Genomic DNA, 20,290 nt, shown 5'->3' with positions numbered 1-20,290 from the left:
CTGCTGTCGAAGTGGTTTTATTCCCCCTCGCCCCGCTATTCGTTCTTGAGCCCCTCGGCGATGAGGTTGAGCTCGTAGCACCAGGTCTCGTAGCGGTACGCCATGCGGATCTGCGCCACGTTGGTCTTGCGGATGTCGTTGCCCTGGGGCCCCTCCTCCCGGTAATTCTCGCCCAGGAACCTCGCTTTCTCCTGCCGGGAGGGGACACGGCTCCAGCCCCGCCCCGGCACCGAAGCCTCGAGCGCCTCCACCTCGCCTGCCCTGCTCTGAGCCCCGGGATGGGGTCCCTGAAGGAGCCGTCCCCGAAATCCAATCTAGGCCTCCCCTGGCACAACTCATCCCGTCACTTGGGAGCAGAGCCCAGCACCCCTCACCACAACCTCCTGTCCAGGAGCTGCAGAGAGCGAGGAAGTTTCCCCTCAGCCTCCTCCTCTCCAGGCTGAAGAACCCCAGGGCCCTCAGCGACTCCCAGACCCCTTGTTCTCCAGCCCCGCAATGTCCTTTGCGGAGCAAGAAGCACAACCCTGAACCCAGGACCCGAGCAGCACCCACCTCGTGGGAGAGGCCACACTGCAGGACGCTGTTCCTGGCAATTTCGCACATGTCGCAGGTGCTGAGCTTGAAGACCTGGGCGGCGATGGCGTATTCCTCCATCAGGGGCTCCTGCAGCCACAGGCTGTGTCAGAGGCCAGCGAGCGCTCACCCAGAGCCCAGCCTGAATGCCGACGGCTTCCATGGAGAACGAGACCCGCACCGTCCCAGCCCCCGTGCCCAGACAGGAGCAGGTGATCGGCTCCCGTGTACCTTGGTGTAATGAAACTGCATGGGATCATCTGTAGAAAGGGACACCATGAGTCCCTTCTGGTGGAAGTCAAGCAATGGGTTCTTCGCATACTCCAGGAAGAGGCTGTTGTTGCTGAGTGGGGACATAGCAATGGGAATCTGGGCAAGGAAGTACAGATACTGCAACACCGGGCTCTGTAAAGATGAGCAGAGGTGCCAGGTTAGGGATAAAGCTGCTGCACCCTCCACCTCTTCAGAGTCACTTCTCAAAGCAACCCAGTGGTCCAGCCAGGAAATCCAGTGCACAGAGCTTGTGTGTCCAAGAAAAGAGAGAGGAAAGTGAGCAATTCTCCACGTGGAGCACAAGGGACCAAGAGGGCTCAGCCCCGTATGATTTAGAACTCAGCTGGCTCCAGTGATAACAGGCGTATCCAGTGTTAGGTCTGTGGGGCTGAGCTGCTGAAATCCGAACACGTTTGTCAGATACACCCCCAAAATAAGCCTGGAGAAACGCAAAGATTCACTGATCTGAGAATCTGAGAAGATCTGCCTCGGGCCAGGCTGTCTCTGTCAGTTTAAAGCAGAGGCACAATTAACTGTCAGCTACAGCAGAGGCCACCTGTGAACGCAATCTCCTCTGCTGTGCATGGGCTGCGCTGCAGCAGGCTGCTGCACTTACCTTCTTGAGGTTGAGACCGTGGGAGATATTATCGGCTGTCATAAATGCTGCAAGCAAATGCGTGATGGCCCCAGCTTCCCCACAGTGCGGACGAAAGAGGAACGTGTTCATCCCACGCTGCCTAGGCACATGAAAGAGGGACTCGGAGCAGGCAAGCAGCAGGGTTAGGTGGCACCGGATGCAGGATTCCCTGACTTCAGGTCCAGCTCTGCCCCTACCAGTGGGTCGCCAGAATCGAGCTTGACCCAGGACTACATTGCATGTTCTCCTCACTCCTCTATGCAGACAACAGGTGCATTTCTCCAATCCCAATGTTTTCACCCCCATGGCAGAACAAGGAGGATCCCACTTCTTCCACACCAATAATCAAAGAGCTGAGACAACTCATGAGGCAGCCCCCCCTCTACCAGCCCACCGCGGTCCTGTGGCAGATGCTGGGCCTCACCTGCGTAGGTTATTAAGCACCAGGATGTTGGCATACATGTAGTACACATAGTAGGTGTAGGATGGGTTCTTCTCAGAGTTCCACTGCTCTGGCTTGGGGCTTTTAGTGGAGAACATGTGTCCACTGTGCTTGGATTCATCATCCACACTGTCAAAGCCAGTGATCTGCTCGGCAAGGTAACAAAGCAGCTGCATCTCAAAGCTCCTCACCTCATCATGCCCAGCAAAGCTGTCTCACCCTGCCCACTGCAGCTCACCACAGCCCAGCGGTACCCCGTGCCCCTGCCCCATGGGGTGAAGGCTGCAGACCTCCCTCCTCACAAACCCACAACCTCTGTCTAGGGCTACAAACAAAGCTCACACCAAACACTTCTCCAGGTGAGCCCACAGCAGCCAGCTCAGGGAGTCTCCCCTCTCCCAGCACCCCTGGATACATACACTCTTTCCCAGGATGGAGCAGCAGGGCCAAGAGCCCACTGATGACATTTTCCATACCAGACCAATGCCCCATTCCTTGTGCGTAAACAGAGATGTGAATTCTCACCACACCCTGACAACATCATCAGGTAACACTCACGTGGCGTAGAAAGATACTCAGCTCTTTGTGGGCTTGAGGATTTATAGTTGCCTCAAACACAGGAACAAAGATGTTTTCCAGCATCTTCCCAAAGTGTGGGAGGAAATTCTTAGCCCTGAACACATCACTGTGGACAGAGACAGGGATTAGCTGCTAGCAGAGGATCATGGCACACTGCCTCCATAATCTATTCAGGACAAAAGATGAGGTACAATGTGCTGAAAGGCACAGTGCTCTGTCAGACCCACAGCACATACTAAATCCTGGGCACTTGGATCATCCACTTCATGTTGGGAGAATAGACCCGGTGTTTGTTGAACCAGCTGGCTAGCTTGTGCCACTCTTCAGCTGATCGGCCATAGATTGAGAGCCGAGGCTCTGCGTGTTGGTACTTGGCATCCTCCAGATCAGAGCCAACCTCCTGTGAACCAGGATGGAGAGTCCCATGGGGCCCCTGCAGCCCCTGGGCACAGCAGCACCACAGCACAACTGCTCTCTCCTCCTCTGCATCCTCACCTTGATGATGGTAGCAAAGTACTCGCCATTGATAGCATTCTCCGTCTTCAGATAGAGGTCACGTAGCTCGCTGGCTCCCACGGGGTTGTACTTGTCATTGAACTTGTCAAAGCGCTGAAATGTCTGTCGCCCCTGGAGCAGAGAGGGTCAGGGACAAATACACACACACTGGGTCCAAGCATATCAGCTGAGCAGAGACTGATCCAAACAACCCACATGGGAAAGCCAGGAGCCGTTACATCCTGCCACAAACACTAACACGTACAATACATCCCAGGTACACAGAGGGGGGAAGAGCCATGCCTACAGGTGTGGATGAGAGTGGTCTTGCAGTAAATGCCCTACCACTTACAGCATGGACATCCAGGGAATCCACTGTCAGGTCATAGGGGTGCAGGTTGAGCTGCTGAAAAAGCTGTTTCAGGGTGAGCTGTTTGCCCTTGGCATCGTAAACTACACGGTCAGCATCTACACGGTATGATTTCTTGATGAAACGCAGAAGATGCTTCTGGTTCATGCAGGCTGCAGCATGGATGTGTGTGTCCACCTGAGAAACCAGAGAGACGGCCCTCTAGCTTCAAGATGGACTCCAATATCCAGTTCTCAGGGAGGGGAAGGCACTGGTACAGCTCATCTTCAGCATCACCAGAGCTGTAAGCCTTGCTATTTACCTTCCGGCAGTTGTAGAAGTCTCGGTGGGGGTTGTTCTTCAGCTCTTTCATCTCGTCCATCTCATTTAGCATTTCATGCACTTGGAACTTGGATGAGAGGAACTTCAAGCGTCGATGAGAGTAGGTCTTACTAGTGAAAGCAAAGGGCAGAAGGGTGGCTGGGCTTTTACCCCTCAACACATGGTCAGAGAGAGGGATGCAGCCTTTCCCTGACGAGGAGGAGCTGATGCTGGCCTGGCTTCCCAGGGTACTTCTCCCAGCTCTAGGACAGAGCGGTGAAGGAAGGCACGGTCAGGCATGAGCATGTCTGCAGAGCAAGACTTCTCCAGTTCCCGAATGCTGACTGTGCTTTACAGCCCCAACAAAGAGAGCTGACAAGGGTCAAAGACACTTTGGTAGGCAGCAGGCTGCAGATATGGCATCAGCAGGCTCCTCCTGGGAAGTGGTGCTGCCTGGACCTCCCCAGGCAAGACCTGCTCAGCTGCACCCAGCAGTGCTGGGCTGTCTGTGCACTTACACGGGCCCCTGTGCAGTCAGGGCCAAGAGGAAGTTCATGTCGTCAACAAAGCGCTCAAGGCTGGGGTAGGGCAGGTCCTTTGGCTCATCTCTGCCAGCCGCTGCTTTGTCTCCATAGACGTAAACTACCCCATCCTTCATCTGGACATGGTATCCCAGGTCCTCAGGGAGATTCCCAGCTTCAAAGGGATCTTGTCCATCCTTCACTGGCGGGGTGAACACTGGACCAAAGGGAGAACACTGGGAGGCACAGGCTGCCAGCCACAGCCCCACATGCCTGCCACGCTCCTCCAGCCTGGGCAGAGAACAGGGACAGCCCTGACATCGTGACACTGAGGAGGAGGTCTGGGCAAGCAGCTCCCCTGTGGAGCGCTTCCCCAGTCCTTTCCCCAGCTCTGCCCACCCTGTGCTGAAGCCAGAGAGGAAAGCCCTCCAGATGCCCAGAGGTACCTGGACCAGTGTCACTCGCCCTCCAGACCTCGCCCTCGATAGTCCGCAGGTACTGAGATGGGGTCCTGGGAAACCTCTGCATGGACTGCTCCATGTATTTCTCCCGGATGCACAGGGCACGGTACAGACCTTGGCAGACAACTTCAAAGTCTTCAACTGTCACCTGCAAGAGGATGGTTGCTGAATGCAACCACACAGCTGAAACCTACCTGCCCAAGAGACGCTGGTGCACCCAGAAGTAAAGATGACAGCATTGTTCACAGGAAGATACCTACTGTATCACCCCCTCCATCCCACTGCTCTGCCTGGGCAGGGCAAAGGAGGGATGATAGGCACAGCCCTAGACATGGCAAAGGGCAGTTCCTCACACCAGATCCAATGGATTCCAGCTGTCACCCCCTCTTACACCTCTCACTGTAAACTGTAGTTGGCACTGAAATGGAAGCCAGGCCTGAGCAAAGCACTAAAAGCTATTTTTGGGGCCCAGGCTGAAACTGAAGCAGGACTAACAATATACACTGATCCAGTGTGTCAAGAATTTTGATTTACTGAACAGACAACTGTCAAGAGTCAAGAGAGGTCAGGCTGGAGCAGCATGGGAGAACACCATGCAGCACTTGCAGCTAGCTACAGTCACAGTAGGAGGAATGTGCTTGTGCATGGTGGGACTTTCAGCTTCCCCTGATTGCTGCTCTGCTGTGCAACTCCAGTCTGAGCAACCTGCCCCAACCCGGGGTGGGGGGACAACCTGCCAGCAGTATCTCAGAAGCAGCACAAATGTCATAGAAGGCTGTGGAGCAGAGGAGGAATTAGCACAGGATGTGATAGCAGTCCTGGTCAGCCAGCTCTAGGTGACCCTGGAGCAGAGGGCTGGACTAGATGACCTCCAGAGGACCCTGCCACCTTCAGCCACTCTGGGATCTTGTGATGTGCATAGAACTCAGACAGATACAGCTGTGTGCAAGCAGGAGCAGGCTGCAACAGAGTAAGCACAGCCCACTCTGCCATGCTCTCCCCTCGTCCCCATCCGGAGAATTCCCTGGGAAGCATGCAGCACCCCACAGACTCTTGCTAAAAAATTCAGCTCTAGATCCTCCAGGGATGCAGCAGGGCACCGTCAGATGCTCATGAGACACAGACTGAGTTGGAAGACAGACTCTCCCCACTCTGTGACACTGAGCACGACTGAGAGACAGGCAGGGACTGGATGAGGTGGCAGCACGGGGAGGGATATGACCATGCAAGTACCTACCCCAGAGGCATAGTCCCCTGTGATCTGTACCCGCTGGAAGTCAGGCACAGTCTGGTACAGGGGGGAGGCAGAGATCACCTCATCGATAGTGGACAGTTTGGTTGTAGACTTATGAGCCACAGGCACTGCCAGTGCAATTGTCTTCAGGCGGAGCAGGCGCTTCTTCCTGCCAGGGAAGAGAGCCTCAGGCAAACAGCTCAGGCTCCAGGGCCACACGCCCATGCAGGGCCAGGGGTGCTTGCCACAGCCATGTTCCAACTGCGTGCAATATGAATCATCTCACTGTTGCTTTCTGAGCACCTTAGACAGACACTGACAAGAGCAGAGGCCACGGCACGTAAGGTAGCCACAGACTCTCAAGTGAGGTCTTTGGAAGTCTCACCTTTCCAGAGAAAGGTGCCCAAGTCTCCTCCAACAGTTCTGTCACCACTGCAGAGCTGACCCCCAGGGAACAGGCTATGAGCGTCTTTCTGCCCAGCAGTGGGAACAGTTGGAAAGGAGACCCTCAAGCTCTGGGATTACCAAGGATTTATCCCATTTTGGATTTGCTGAGCTGTTTTCACAGGCCTTGATTTATGTTCCTGGCAGCTCCCAGCTCTGGCTGGGAATGAGCAGACAATGCTTCACCCCACTGCCCTGGTTGTTGCTCACCGCTTTTCTGCTGCGGCAGAGCTCTCCTGAAGTATCATGTGCGCTCTCATTTCCTGGTGTGAAATGGGGCAGACCTCTTCCACATCGAAAGGGGAGATCTCTTGCCTGATTGCCTCATCTTTCACCTCAGAGGCAAAGACTTTCTCTGCGAAGGAGCGCAATGCTTCATCCACCTCTGCAAGCAGAAGAATCAGAATGCGGGGTCACACAGACATCTGGTTCCCAGGCACCCTAACAGGCAGGTGCCCCCTTGCAGTCAGCTTAATGCTCAGCAGTCACTTCCTTAGGACATCTGCCTGCAAGACTCCCAGCAACCTCCAAAAAGCTGACAGAGCCCGGGGCACACACAGTGGGCTGGAAACATACCTAGACACCCCCGGCACACCAGAAAATGTCATACAACCCAAAGTCCAAGATCAGTGCAAAAAGCCACAGAAAGAAGCAAGTCCTCAGGAAGGACTTTGATCACCCCGATCCAGTGGAAGGTGTCCCTGTTCACGAAAGGGGTGTTGGACTGGATAGTCTTTAAGCTCCCTTCCAACTCAAACCATTCCATGATTTTATGATTCTAAGGGCACTTAGGAGAGCATGCACTAGGGGAAGAGAGGGAGATTGGCACAGCCTTTACAGCGCAAGACCCCCTTGCTCCACAAGGCAGGATAAAGACAGAGGTATTGATGGAGATGGACAGAGTTGGCAGCCCAAGCACTTAGGTCCCGCCATCACAGTGCAGCTGAAGCGCTCTTAGCTAGGGACTGAGCCCATTGTGTGCAGCATGCTGCAAAGGTGCCAGCTAATGTGACCCTAGGAAAGTCACCATCGATGCAAGCTTGGCTAGAGCTTTATGAAGCGGAAGGAAGGTTAAAAGCTCTGTCACTGCCAACAACATACCACAAACAAGAATCCAAGGGCTCTTCCGGCAGCATCGGCAGCACATGTTTGCACAGCAGCAGACGGATACTAACTGAGCAGGTTTTGCCTACAGTGGCAGCTCAGCATGAAGCATAGTGAGGATGGATGAAAAAAAGAGAAAGATGAACCACACTGTCAACATGTCAGACAGGACACGGTCAGCAGCTGAGGACCAAAGTGTAAAGGGCTGACATGCAGGGCAGTCGTGTGCCAGGCCTACAGGAGACTCTCAGTATTGAACTCAGCTGTTTTTATCAACAGGGTGGGGGGATCACAACAGTTTATCCCTGTAGCCCTAAGTTTGCAGGGTAATTTGTAGCCCTGAAACTGCAAAATGTTCCTGCCACAGTGGAAAGAACTGCACTAAAACAAGTTTCTCCCCTAAGCAGGAGCTCAGGGATGCTAGGACAATATTTAACAAATAGCAGCATCATGTATCAAAGGACCAAAAAGCTGGAGCCATTCCACAAAAAAGTGAGGGGCGCAGTGGGCACTGCTGAGAAATAGCATCTCCTCGAACTGCTGACAGATCACCATGATCACATCACTGCTGTTTGTTTTCAGTGATCATGCCTAGGCAGTAACATAGCGGAGCATAGGAAAAGCCTGGCAATACTCACCCTTGTCTTCTGCTGTTTGAGATAAAACAGAAATAAAATGAACACATGTGATCAGCCCTTCAAAAACCTAAACCTTTTTGCCTATTAATCACATCAGCTAATAAAAAGAGATTAGTAGAGTACAAATTTAGCCAAAGCCTTCCCCTTACAAAAGAAAGAACATTACTCGTTGCTTTGTACCATACAAAGATGTAAGGTCAGTGCTGAGGGTTCCATGATGCAGCCATGGTGCCGTGTGCGCAAACGAACCACACCGCGGGTACCACTCAACCTGCACTTTGACAGAGCTGCTGCTTTTCAGCAGTCTGGGTCTCCCTGCAGCTGTCCAAGGGCAACGGTCTTTTCTAGAGCCTCGATCACCTCAGTCAACACCACAAGCAGCTAACAGATACTGAGTCATCTAGTAAGCCTGAGCTGTCTAGGAAGGTCACTCCCCACACCTGTGTCAGCTGGGCTATTCTGAGTGTTCTGCAGGGATGCAGAAAAACATCGAAACAACTTCAGAGGGCAGAACATTCTCCTGCCTGAACAAGACAACAAATATTTTAGTGACTGGGAGCAACAGGGCTGCTTTCCTGGTTTTTGTCCGTGACTCGCCATCCTTTGTGAAGATCAGGATAGACGGTACTTTCAAAGTCACCACGTTTCATCCTCCTGCACCATTATTTACTAACAGGATCAGACATTGCATTTCCACAGTCCTTCGCTCCTGGTCACAGTGTGGCAACAACATTTTGGGGATGCAACTCATGCCCTTTCCATCTGACTCAGAACATGCAGACTGGAGCTCTGGCATCACTAGTCACCAGCTGCTGACTTCCCGAAGTCCAGCCTGCAGAACACACTCTCCTGGCATTTGAACTCCACATATTCATTTGCAAACTAAGCATCCCAGAAACGCCTAGTCTGACCTTTCATCTCCTCAGTGGATAAAAATTGCTTGTGATGGCCGTGATGTTGCAGGGCCAGGCTTTCATACCAGCCTCACGTACGAGGATGGCATCTATCACACCACACAACACCGCAATTCTAAACATGTTCTTATCAGCGCTGTTTGGTGCCAATACTTCCCAGGGCTCTGCAGTGGCAGTCACACGTCCCTCGCTCTGTTCCATGAAGCCTGGCTGTCCCTGCTCCTGCTGCCCAGCTTGTCTTACCCAGCCACTCGGGACGGCCGCACCTCACATCTTTCGAGTCTAACCAGGTTGACCAGAGACTCCCGAAATCCCTCTGACCCTTTCCACAGTGATTTTATGGTATTGTTACAGGACACATTGCACTGCAGGAGGAACAATATTTTTTTTCAGCATGAGCAGAGCAAGATTTAAACAATAATGGTATATCGTCACTGCGCTATTCTAAAATATCTCCAAGCAGGAAGGAAAATGCTCAAAGTCCCCAATGAGGTCCCGTGGACTGCAAAGATACCACACTCCCGAATCTCGGAGGCGTGCCCTGTGTCTCCTTGCCTCAGTACCTGCTTTCAGACCTACCTGGCATTCTCACCCGCGACATCTTTGCAGCAAGCGTGGAGAGCCCCAGGTAACGCCCCACTGCCACACAGCACAAGCAGCCGACTGACCACACCACAGCCTAACACTAATTCTACTGCTTTCCCTTCCCTGTAATTAGACTCTCCCACTCCAAAAGGAGAAGGGAGGTCAACTAATAGACTATTTAAAGTGCAACCACAAGTACTTGCACTGAAACAGGTGAAGCCAGGGCTCAAATTCAATTTTTTTTTTTTTTTTAGTCAGGCTTTCATTTTACATTTAGTAGGAGTCACCAGTTGTCTGGCCAGATTGCTGCTCCTCAGGGCAGCCGCGCCTTTCCAAAGGGGACTGGAAGTCTGTCTTGTAAGAAACTAAAACTGATGTCTTCTGCACTGAAACAATGGTTTAAAGGAAACCCCTAAGGCAGAGGCTGATGTTTTCCTCAGAGCAGGAGCTGTGGAGAGGCACAAATGATGTGCTCTCACCAACCAGTGTGTTTTCAGAGATTTTTCCTGAGAGAGAGGTCTACTAGAAAGACTGGATTTTGGCAACAGGAGGTACACAGATTTTCTCACATCTTCCCAGGTAAATCACACACTAAAAGGAAAGTGCAAGGAGATGTGTTTTGCTCCCGAGTCTTCATGAACCGCCTTTATAAAATGTCCTGTCATAGTAGCAGTAAAGTATGTGGCAGCCACAGGCAAGAAACCTTAGAGAGCAGCACCGAACGCAGTCCAAGGGCTGACAGGGAGCTCCTCCATTAAGCTACACATGGTGCCTGGGGCTGACAGAACACGGTACCAGTTCAGGAAGCACCTCTTGGCTGGTTTTGTTGACTCTTTGCAGCATACAGACACTAGGGCTGTACTCCATCCTTTAAGGTCTCCTCAAACCTATGTCGGATCTCTTACAAAGAAGTGGGAAACAGCTCCTCGCCTGAAGAAAACGGCCAGAGCTTGTAGTGCCCTGCACGTCACCAGGGTAACGGAGCTCCTGACTCAGCTTCCTGGTGGGAAGCAGTAAGCCTGAACAGGTCAGAAGGAAACAATAGTTTTTATTTGAAACAGTCTTTTCCCATTTGTTTGTACTTCACTTATCCACGAAGCTGAAAAAACGAAACCAGGACATGTCAAGCAAAGCGTTCAGGCTGCAGTCAGCACCGTCTTGCTGTGGATTTAGTAGTTAACTCTGGTCATAACATTGAAGGGAGCAGAAAAGCAGCACCCCTGGAAAAGACAACACTGTTTGGGACTATATGTGCAAGAAAAGGCTCCCTGTGCTATATTTTGTGGGAACAGCTATGAAAAGGCCTCATCCCAGAAGGCACTGAAATAAGTAAGAGTAACTTGCATAAGGTACAGAGCTAGAAATAACAAGACACAGATACCACCCATAGGTGCTTGGGAACCTTGTGGCACAACTCACCAGTGAAGTCAGATGAGCTGAGACCTGACACAGCATCTCCTGCTGAGATAATTTACAGAGCATCCAGCAACTCTCTCTGGAAGATCACTATGTGATGGGCACAGCTTCAAAACACACCAAATTCTCCAGAAGTCAGAGTGTTTCTGTCCCACTTCCCAGATATTCCCCAAGAATATAAAATGATCCCCCCACCCCAACATGCAGTGATGCAGCCAACAGGGCAAAGCTGGGATGTTGTTATAGTCTTCAACTTGAATACCTAGGCTCCTCTCTGATGCCAAAAGTAGTCTTCAGTTTCTGAGTTGTTCTCGTTCCCCAGTTTGTGAGCCCCGACATCACACTACTGTTCAACTATTTCATTTAAGGTCAATAAAAACTGCTTGTTTGCTCTCTCACAGGGCCAATGGCCTCTTCTAGCCTTTCTGGCTGTATCAAGACCTTGAGATTCACAACTGAAACCAAAAATAACCTTTAGGGTGCGGAGGTCATCTTCTTCAAGTAGTCTCCTGATCCCCTTGCATTTTAAATCACAGGGTCAGCTTAGCTGGGCTCATGGTAGAAACACGAGTAAAGCGTGGGCATGCTGCACTAAAGTTAGACCTACAGCCTCTTTAGACTGACGTACAGAACACAAACAAGCCATCTTCACACTCTTGTTCAGCTGGAAAGTGAGTGATTTACACCCAGAGGCTTCCAAGTGGCTCTAAAGCCCCCACTTCTAACTCTAAGCTGCTTCCTTACACCTAGACCATCAAAGGAAAATGGCCAAACAAGCCCGAAATGGGGCAGCGTGGGGAATTCAGCAGGATCTCCCTCCGGGTCACCCAGCAAGAGCAGCCACGTCACAGGGGCAGCTGACCAAGCAGAAGCCTCGGGGAACATTTTGATAGAAAACGGGTTCAATTCCTGAAGAAGGAAAGCATTAACAGAGAGTGGGAACAAGGAGACTCACCGGGCACTCCCTGATGTACCGTGCCTTTGAGGAACAGCACCTTGCACGAGGAACAGCCTCTGTGAGTTCTCTCCCCACAAAGCTCTTGGTCATTCCCTGCAGAGATTCCACCAGGGCTGTTAAAATCACCTCCTGTTCCAGTACACAAGTCAGTAAGTCCTTCAGGTGTGAGCTCGTTCCTAGAGACAGACTGTCAGAGGTAACTGCCACACTGGAGGAGAGCTTCCCCAGTACACCAAGAAAAGCCTTGCTTTTAAGTACCCATCTGTATTCAGATTCCCAGATTCTCCCTTTGGAACAGGCAGTGACTACTGCAGCAGCATGGTGCAAGGGGCTTTACACCCCTGTTACTGGGAGCTCCTGGCAGAGAAAACAGAGAGTGGACTTGGGGTTTCAGAGCCCTGACACCATGTCTTCGCAGAAACACACCTGAGGCACTCCGACGGCATGGTCCAACACCCCTGCCCCATCCGCAGAGAGCCAACAGGGTCGTGGTTTAGAAGGCTGAACTAAGCAACCTAAAAATCTAACAGAGCGCACGATTTGGACACAGCAATGACTGTATAGCTGATGTCACTCTTGGAATACCTGCTAAAGAAAGTTCCCCTTCCTCTTTTTTTGACTTAGCAAGGGAAAAGTCAGCAAAAATACTACAAGGGACCCCGGTAAAACAGAGACTCAGCACTAAGCAGGCTGCGTGACACGGCGCAGACTGATGAAGTCATTAGAATAGGACTGAGACACAAGCCCATGGTACGGCTCAAAGCCACTCTCACCGCACATTCGTGCTATGATGAACAAACACGATACAGCTGTTCATGTCACCTCACAGCAGTGACAATCTGAGTAAATCTGGATTCTACAGTAGCGAAGCTTTGTGTAAGCCAGTTGTGGATCCCATGCCCAGATCGCTGCCACAAAAGAAACAAGCAAGGAATTTAAAGTTTATTCTTTCAAAAAGTTATTTAAGAAGCAAAATAATTTACTTCAATTGAAACCAAAAGAGATGTATTATTGAAAGCAAGCAGTTATACAAAAAACCAACAAATTAGCCCTTGGATAAAACGTCCAGATCCCAATAGTTCCCTACCACATTGGAGGTTACACAAAGAGGGGAGTAAAGGAGGACAACAAAGAGGCTTAGAATGTCACTCAGTCTTTCACTACTGTCCTTCTCCCCATGAGCCTGAAGTTGCTTGAAATCCAGTTCCATGTCATGGAACTGTGCTAAAAATTATGATGGCTTAAGCATCACAGTTACTGCCTGAAGTCCTGCTGGTGATGGCAAGAACAGAGTGTGAGCACTGTTGTTTGAAGACCATGGAATGGAGACACTAACAGGAACAAGCCACCAAGTTACACTGCCTCCTCACACCCCTGTGCTTAGTCCAGAGCAACAGTAACTTTTCTTTCAGTCATTGCCACTGGCAATTTTTGAACAAGAGCTTTACTCTTTTTTTTTTTATATATATTTACATTGTGCGTCTAAGTTGTTTGTGCCTGTTCTTCCCAGTCAGGACAGCAGAGTCAGCACAGTCCTAAATAACAACACCTGGACTAAATCCACAAAGCAACCTTCCTTTTCCACGGACTAGTCTTATGCAAAAACTCCTGAGCTTATCATCGAAATAATTTTCCCCACAGTCCTCAGGGTTTTGTCCTTCCACAGTTCTCTCTCAGTTGCCACCACTTCAGTGAAGCTGGAAACAAGCACAACCGTTTACTCCCTATGCCAGAGGAACACAACACCTGATTTTCTCTGACCTTCTAGATCTGAAATGAAAATAATGCGGTTGGGAGTTCAATGCAGAGGTCAGCTCTGCAACACCCTAGAAGCTGATGCATCCTCCTCTAAGGCTCCAGAGGTCAAACACAAACTGATCGTCCTTACCAGGCCTTCTTCCCTCTTAGGGGTTCATAAAGGCCAAGAAAAGGGAACACCAAAGAGAAAGTAGAAGCATAAATTGTGGGAATTTCCAACTTCTGGAGTCACCACCAGGACATTTTTAATGACAACCAGAACATGCCGTGCATGTAGAAAGCTATGATGAACACCCATTCAAAAGAAGTAATTTTCCAAATTTGTCCACAGGACCTCTGGACATAGCATGACACTGCAAAAGGTTCCCCCAGGCTGTGGGCTGAAGGCAGGCAGCTCTGAACTCTGCCATCCCCTCAGCAAGAAATAAACTCCTGCATTTCCCAAATAACCAGAACACATGCATGGACCCAAATGACAAGACCTCACCACTCAAACACACTGCAGACTCCACTTCCCAAAACACTGAGTCTACATGCCCAGATCTACAGGCCAAAAGCTGTCACTGTCCAAGGGTAACTTCATTCAGAGGGCAACCGTGCGTCAACCTCCTCTTTAGAAGCGGACATCCCCGTCTGCTATAGTGCTCAAAGAATGCTTTCACAGGTAAGGTCGCTTCTTGCACCAAAAAAGCAGCTGCTTGCAGACTACAGACATGGCAGCCTGCAGTGACAGCAATTCTGTCATGTTTAGCCTAAGGGCACAGGATCATCTTCAATCAAACCCATCTTGAGTCACAGCCCATGCTACCCACAACGCTGCCCACCACTGCAGATGTTACTGGAAAATAAAGTTTTATGTAAAAACACTCCATTTTTAATTCTCATCAGCATCACATCAGTCAAGGGTAAAATAAACTGCAAAAAGTACATATAAGAATTATCACGGGTAAATAAAACAAGATGTAAACCGGTCCTCTTCATTCTAAGAAGAAAATTAAGAATGTAAGCAGTGAAGGAAAAGATACTAAAAGGAACAATTTCTTCTCTCAGTATTTACTGATTTCTGATTCCCATTTTACATTGAGAACTCCAAATTAAGATGCATGAATGTGGTACTAACAAACTGAAACTAAGCCTCCTGCACTTTGTGTGCTTGCTCTGGTTCGGCAGAGCAACTGAATGCTCCCTCTGTTGGCTGAAGGCTCGTTACTCTTCCATCAGACAGTTTCTGGGAATTCAGCTTTGCTGTCAGACCACACAGAGCAGAATCCAGCATCAGCAGCACAAGAACTGGGGAAGGAGACAGTATTCCAAGGAATAGTGCCAGGTTTTACAACAGTCACCACACGCATCCATCCCAAGCCTATGAGATAACGACGTTTTGCTTTAAGAACTCACACAGCCTATGTGGCAATTCTCTCGTACTCTGGGGCTGCTGGAACAAGCCCAGAATTCCCATCAGTACATCACCCACCTTCTGCATAGTCATTGCTGAACTCACTTCCTTCCTCATTTTGCAAGGATGCTGCAGTCAGAGGCTTGCTTGGATCTCTCTTACAGCCCCACTACCTTCTCCCCTCAGCCTGGACACAGAATGGTTAGCATCAGAAGGGACCTCCAAGCCCATCCAGTTCCAACTCCCCTGTAGGGTCACCTTCCATTGGATCAGGCTGCTTGAAGCCCCATCCAATATGGTCTCGAACCCCTCCACGGATGGGGCAGCCACCCCTGCTCTGGGCAACCTGGGACAGGGACTCCCCACCCTCACACGAAAACATTTCTTCCTAAGATCTCATCACAATCTCCCCTCTTTCAGCTTCAAACTATCCCGCCTTGTCCTATCCCTGCACTTGCTGATCAAGAACCTCTCCCCAGCCTTCCTGGAGTCCCCTTCAGTACTGGAAGCTGCTCAGTACCTTAGCTGCTCTAAGGTCTCCCCGCAGCCTTCTCTTTTCCAGGCTGAACAACCCAAACTCCCTCAGCCTGTCCTCCTACGGGGGGTGCTCCAGCCCTTGCATCGCCTCTGCAGCCTCCTCTGGACCCACTCCAAGAGATCCATGTCTCTCTTACGTTGGGGCTGCCAAGGCCAGATGCAGGGCTCCAGCTACTGCAGCACGTGACAATCACTGCACCAAACACAGTCAGTCTGAAATCCCACACTCACAGAATCCCAGAATGGTGGGGGTGGGAAGGTGCCTCTGGAGCTCATCTAGTCCAAGCCCCTGCTAAAGCAGGGTCACCTCCAGCAGGCTGCACATGATTGCATCCAGGTGGGTTTGGAGCTCTCCAAAGACTCCACATCCCCCTGGATAGTGGGTTCCAGTGCTCCATCACCCACACTCCTTCCCGGACATGGAGAATCTCCAACTATATTTTACAGAGAGACATTCTAAAGAGACTATGTTTACAGTCTGGTCATAAGAAAATAACTCAGAATAAAGTAATTTGCTAGTTGCAGACAGGGATGAGTAACAGCTGTCTAAACTAACTAACCAACCTCCAGTTACCAGATTAACTCTTGAGAAGCTGCCCACAAATGTTGGCAGTTAATGTTAAAAATGAGTGGCTGACTGATTTGGTCCAACTTGGAAAAGGAAGAGACTTGGGTGCTGCGGAAAAACAATATAAATAGTTCCACCTACAAAGAAAGTAAAAAACAGATGCAATAAGTCCCCCTCCCCTAGTTCAAGTTTTTCAAATGCCTGCTGGATCTTCCAGCCCACAAATTCCCATATCAGTATCTTGTCAGGCAAAGAGATTACCCACGCAAGACTTGCCTGCTCAAGACAATGAGCTCCCAAGTAATTCCAGTCCTTGGGGTTTCCTCAGCAGGGGACAACTTCAAATCTTCTTAGCGAACAGGCACTTCAGTTAGGAAAGATATCTCCTTTTTATTACAGAAGAAAAGGGATCAGTTAAGTGGTTCTCCTGGCACAAAGGAGCTGTTGCAAATATGCTGTACAGGCGCACCAAGAGCAGATACCAACCTGCTGCAAGAGAGGCACACTCACGGTGCAAGCCTACTTCTGACGTTACCTGCCAAGCAGCGATCAGTGCCAGCTCTCTGACAGCACTGCAAATCAGAATCCAATAGAAAGGGGACAAACATCACGTCTAACTTTTACTCTAGAGGTAAAGTGTCATCTTTTTCACAGCATTTAGTCTCTAAAGTTCACTTTTCTTGAGACTGGTTTTCTTCTTGAACAAACCCAGGTAACACAGTGAGAACAGAATCCCAGTACACCAAGAGATGCGACTGCTCCGTTAGCTGCATAAGGAGGTAGGTGCCACAGATGTTCTCTTCAGATGGAGCATGGAAAAGGACCTTGTGCTAATTAACCGGTACCAAGACTCTGGTCCCTGGCACCAAAATACTGCAGGGCATCAGTATGAGACGCAATACAGTAGCGTTGAGACTTGTCCAGCAGCTACATCTGAACCATGCATTCTCGGCATCTGGAACAGAAAGGCATCTCCCGTCAGCTGCCATCTGGCTCTGTGACAGGTGTGCGGTGCAGCAGCGCAGAGCGCATCCTGGGCTGGTCCAACCCTTCTTTCAGGTAACTGCTGAAAAGAATCTGGCTCAGCTGGGAAATTTGCAGATTTCATTACTAGCATTACTCTACACAGCTGATTGAAGGGTGTGTATTACAGAAACCGATCAATCCCCAGCAAACAGTGACTGCAGAATTTGGCACACCCCTCTGCCTAGTTCAGGTGTTTCTCATGTGCAAGACAGAGATTACACATTCCCCCGTCAGAGTAGTCTCCCAAAGGAAGGAGACACTGACAAGGATGATACAGAAAATCACAGTTACCAGTTCAGTGGGAATCCACAGGCTGCAGCAAAACTGCTGCTGCACACAAAAATCCCTTTTCTTAAGCTTTACTGTCTACTTAGAAGGAAAAAAAAACCCAACCCAAATAAAGATTCTGGAGAAGCAATTACTGGTAGGCTCCAAATCTCTGGCTATCAGTGGGCTGTGAGACTGGGCAAACACCCACCGAGGACAGTAGGTATTTTTAAGCCACGCTTACCAATAACTGAAACACAAAGACAAGAACCCAGTGAAAAACTTCAATTACAACTCACCTGATCACATCACAACACAGGACAATCCCATACACCCTTGGTTCCCATCTTCATTGCTGTTGAGCTTTTTCATGCGGTACTGCCGGATCTCTCTCACCAGTGTGTAAAAAGCATCTTCCACACCCTATATGCAAATGATCCAGATAAAGCATTTTCTTTCCTGATGCTTTTGGGATCACTGCTCTCTCCATCACAGGATCCTTTAACACATTTGAAAGACACAGCTCTACAGGAAGATCAGTCACCACTTATCCCAAGGTTATCCTCACTTATACCCTTAACTCTTCCCTGCAGCGAACATTTGAGTAACAGCCAGGAAAACATCAGGGCAAACTGCACCTGTGGAGAGGCTCCATGCAGGAAAAAAGCTGCCTCTTCACCGATCACCTTCAGTTTAGAAGTCCCAGTGTTTCCTGGCTACTGCTTAATAACTGCCCCATGTCTGCTTCATTCCATGGGGGTGTGGGCAGAACACGGACTGACTGGCAGAGCTGCGTACTTGACACTGCCCTGAGGAGGTCTGTCTGTCCAGACTGGGTAATTTCTTCTGCAAACATAGTCTTAGAACTGGCCTTCAATAAGAAGCCAAGAAAACCAATCAGGTCTGGGACGACAAAACTGCACAGTCTGGCCACTTCTCAGCGAGAGCAGGTGAAGCTCTGTTCTTTGTACAAAGACAAACCACTCAAAAGAAAGCCAGCACAAGTCTGCAATGGTGTCTGTACTGGCCTAGCTCAGAGATGGAACAGAGCTTTCTCAAGATAAGAGCAAGGAAAAATTAAAAGTTAAAACTACAAATGGATTAGGAAATGCTTGCTCCGGCCCATGGCAGGGGGTTGGAGCTAGATGATCTTTCATGTCTCTTCCAACCCTAAATATTCTATGATACCATGATAAAGAGCACATGGGAAAACTTCAGACCATTTCGCACCTGGCACACAGGAAGAAGTCAGAGTGGAAGCGCCTCACCTGTCTGGTTTTAGCAGATGTCTCTATGAAGGGGATTCCATAGCTCTTTGCTAACTCTTGAGCCTGTTTTGTGTCTACTGTTCTTGTGGGCAGGTCGCACTTATTCCCAACTAGCACCATTGGCACATCATCCGAGTCTTTCACTCTCTTGATCTGTTCTCTTAAAAAGACAAGTAAAACCAAGTCAGGAGCTAATTCCTAAACATAAGAGCTGTTCCAATTCAGTACTGAAGCAACCTTTTGCTACAAAGACACACATTAAAGCTGGACCAGACCTCAGGGGTTCCAGACAAAGCAGTATCCTCAGCAATGCTGTGCCCTCCACATCTGACTCCTCTCGGATGTATTTGTATTCTTACCCATTTTCATAGGGATCATGTTCTTCACGCTCTAAAGAACATTTGTTTAACATAGCAGCCCAGAAATCCATCCCACTCCCAACTGTCTGATTACATGCGGACCAGGCCAGCGCAGAAAATTCCTCAAGGAAGCAGGAAATTTAATGTTTCTGCATTCTTCAGTCTTCACTGGGTCTAACAGCAGTTGAGCCTGATGCCTGCTCCAGCTGCCCCTCCCCGCATGCCCCAGACTGCACCTGTACAGGTTGATGTCAGCAAAGGATTTGCTGTTGTTAATGGCGAAGACACAGAGGAAGCCCTCCCCAGTCCTCATGTACTGGTCGCGCATGGCACTGTACTCCTCCTGCCCCGCCGTGTCCAGGATGTCCAGCAGGCATGTCTCCCCATCAATGACCACCTGCTTGCGGTACGAGTCCTGCAACGCACACACCAGTCACAGATTAGGGAAAGACAGCGAGCTGCCTCGCCCCACGCCAGCACTGTTTGTGGCAGCATAATAATAACAATAAAGCAGAGGATTCTGGTTCAGAGCCGCCCGGCCCCGAGGAGCCCTGCCTGCCCCCACCGCACCTCTAGGGGACGCTGCACCGACCCCTCCCCAGACTTTTCTTTCATAAAATCATAAAACCATAGAATGGTTTGGGTTGGAAGGGACCTCAAAGCCCATCCAGGTCCACCCCCTGCCCTGGGCAGGGACACCTCCCACTGGATCAGTGGCTCCAAGCCCCATCCAACCTGGCCTTGGACCCCTCCAGGGATGGGGCAGCCACCCCTGCTCTGGGCAGCCTGGGCCAGGGCCCCTCCACTCTCATCATGAAGAAATTCTTCCTTTTATCTAGTCTAAACGTGTCCCTCTCCAGTTTGCACCCACCGCCCCCCCGTCCTATGGCTACAGGCCTCCGTAAAAGCGACCCTGTAAGGAAACCTTCCCACAGACGGCCGGCGGGCCCCCGCCCGGCCCCGCTCCCCGCCCACCTCGATTGTGGGGTCGTACTCGTCCACGAAGTGGTTCTGTATGAGCTGGATGGTGAGCGCGCTCTTGCCCACGCCGCCGGCGCCCACCACCACCAGCTTGTACTCGGTCATGGCCCCGCGGGGCGCGGCCCGGGCCCCCCCACCCGGCACTTCCGGCCCCCCACCCGGCACTTCCGGCCGCGCCGCCGCTGC

The 20,290-nt window shown here is 50.5% G+C and overlaps 2 protein-coding genes across 4 annotated transcripts; both read right to left on the bottom strand.

The window, feature by feature from the left end:
• Positions 1-7: 7 nt before the first annotated feature.
• AMPD1 (adenosine monophosphate deaminase 1) lies at positions 8-9,694 on the bottom strand. 3 transcript variants are annotated; one of them, XM_069876212.1, is made up of 15 exons: positions 9,565-9,694; positions 6,540-6,714; positions 5,889-6,054; positions 4,637-4,799; positions 4,188-4,407; positions 3,671-3,800; positions 3,352-3,546; positions 3,000-3,131; positions 2,741-2,904; positions 2,484-2,610; positions 1,908-2,071; positions 1,463-1,583; positions 805-978; positions 553-663; positions 8-191 (listed from the first exon to the last, which is right to left on the bottom strand). In XM_069876212.1, the coding sequence occupies exons 1-15, from the start codon at positions 9,584-9,586 to the stop codon at positions 36-38; spliced, it is 2,220 nt and encodes a 739-aa protein (XP_069732313.1). In that variant the 5' UTR covers positions 9,587-9,694; the 3' UTR covers positions 8-35. The 3 variants fall into 3 exon arrangements, 2 of the variants coding, with proteins under 2 accessions (XP_069732313.1, XP_069732314.1); XR_011339092.1 differs by lacking the exon at positions 1,463-1,583 and having other exon boundaries at positions 154-191; XM_069876213.1 differs by lacking the exons at positions 5,889-6,054; positions 6,540-6,714; positions 9,565-9,694 and adding an exon at positions 4,912-5,176.
• A 7,116-nt stretch (positions 9,695-16,810) lies between these two features.
• NRAS (NRAS proto-oncogene, GTPase) lies at positions 16,811-20,258 on the bottom strand. The gene is made up of 5 exons (XM_069875904.1): positions 20,099-20,258; positions 19,360-19,538; positions 18,765-18,924; positions 17,796-17,919; positions 16,811-17,158 (listed from the first exon to the last, which is right to left on the bottom strand). Exons 1-4 carry the CDS (start codon positions 20,207-20,209, stop codon positions 17,800-17,802), a joined length of 570 nt encoding a protein of 189 aa, XP_069732005.1. The 5' UTR covers positions 20,210-20,258; the 3' UTR covers positions 16,811-17,158; positions 17,796-17,799.
• Positions 20,259-20,290: the final 32 nt, after the last annotated feature.

Source organism: Phaenicophaeus curvirostris, chromosome 24 (genome assembly GCF_032191515.1).
Source record: "Phaenicophaeus curvirostris isolate KB17595 chromosome 24, BPBGC_Pcur_1.0, whole genome shotgun sequence".
NCBI lineage: Eukaryota > Metazoa > Chordata > Aves > Cuculiformes > Cuculidae > Phaenicophaeus > Phaenicophaeus curvirostris.
Note: the sequence above shows the minus strand (reverse complement) of the source record. Positions and strands in the feature narration are given on the sequence as shown.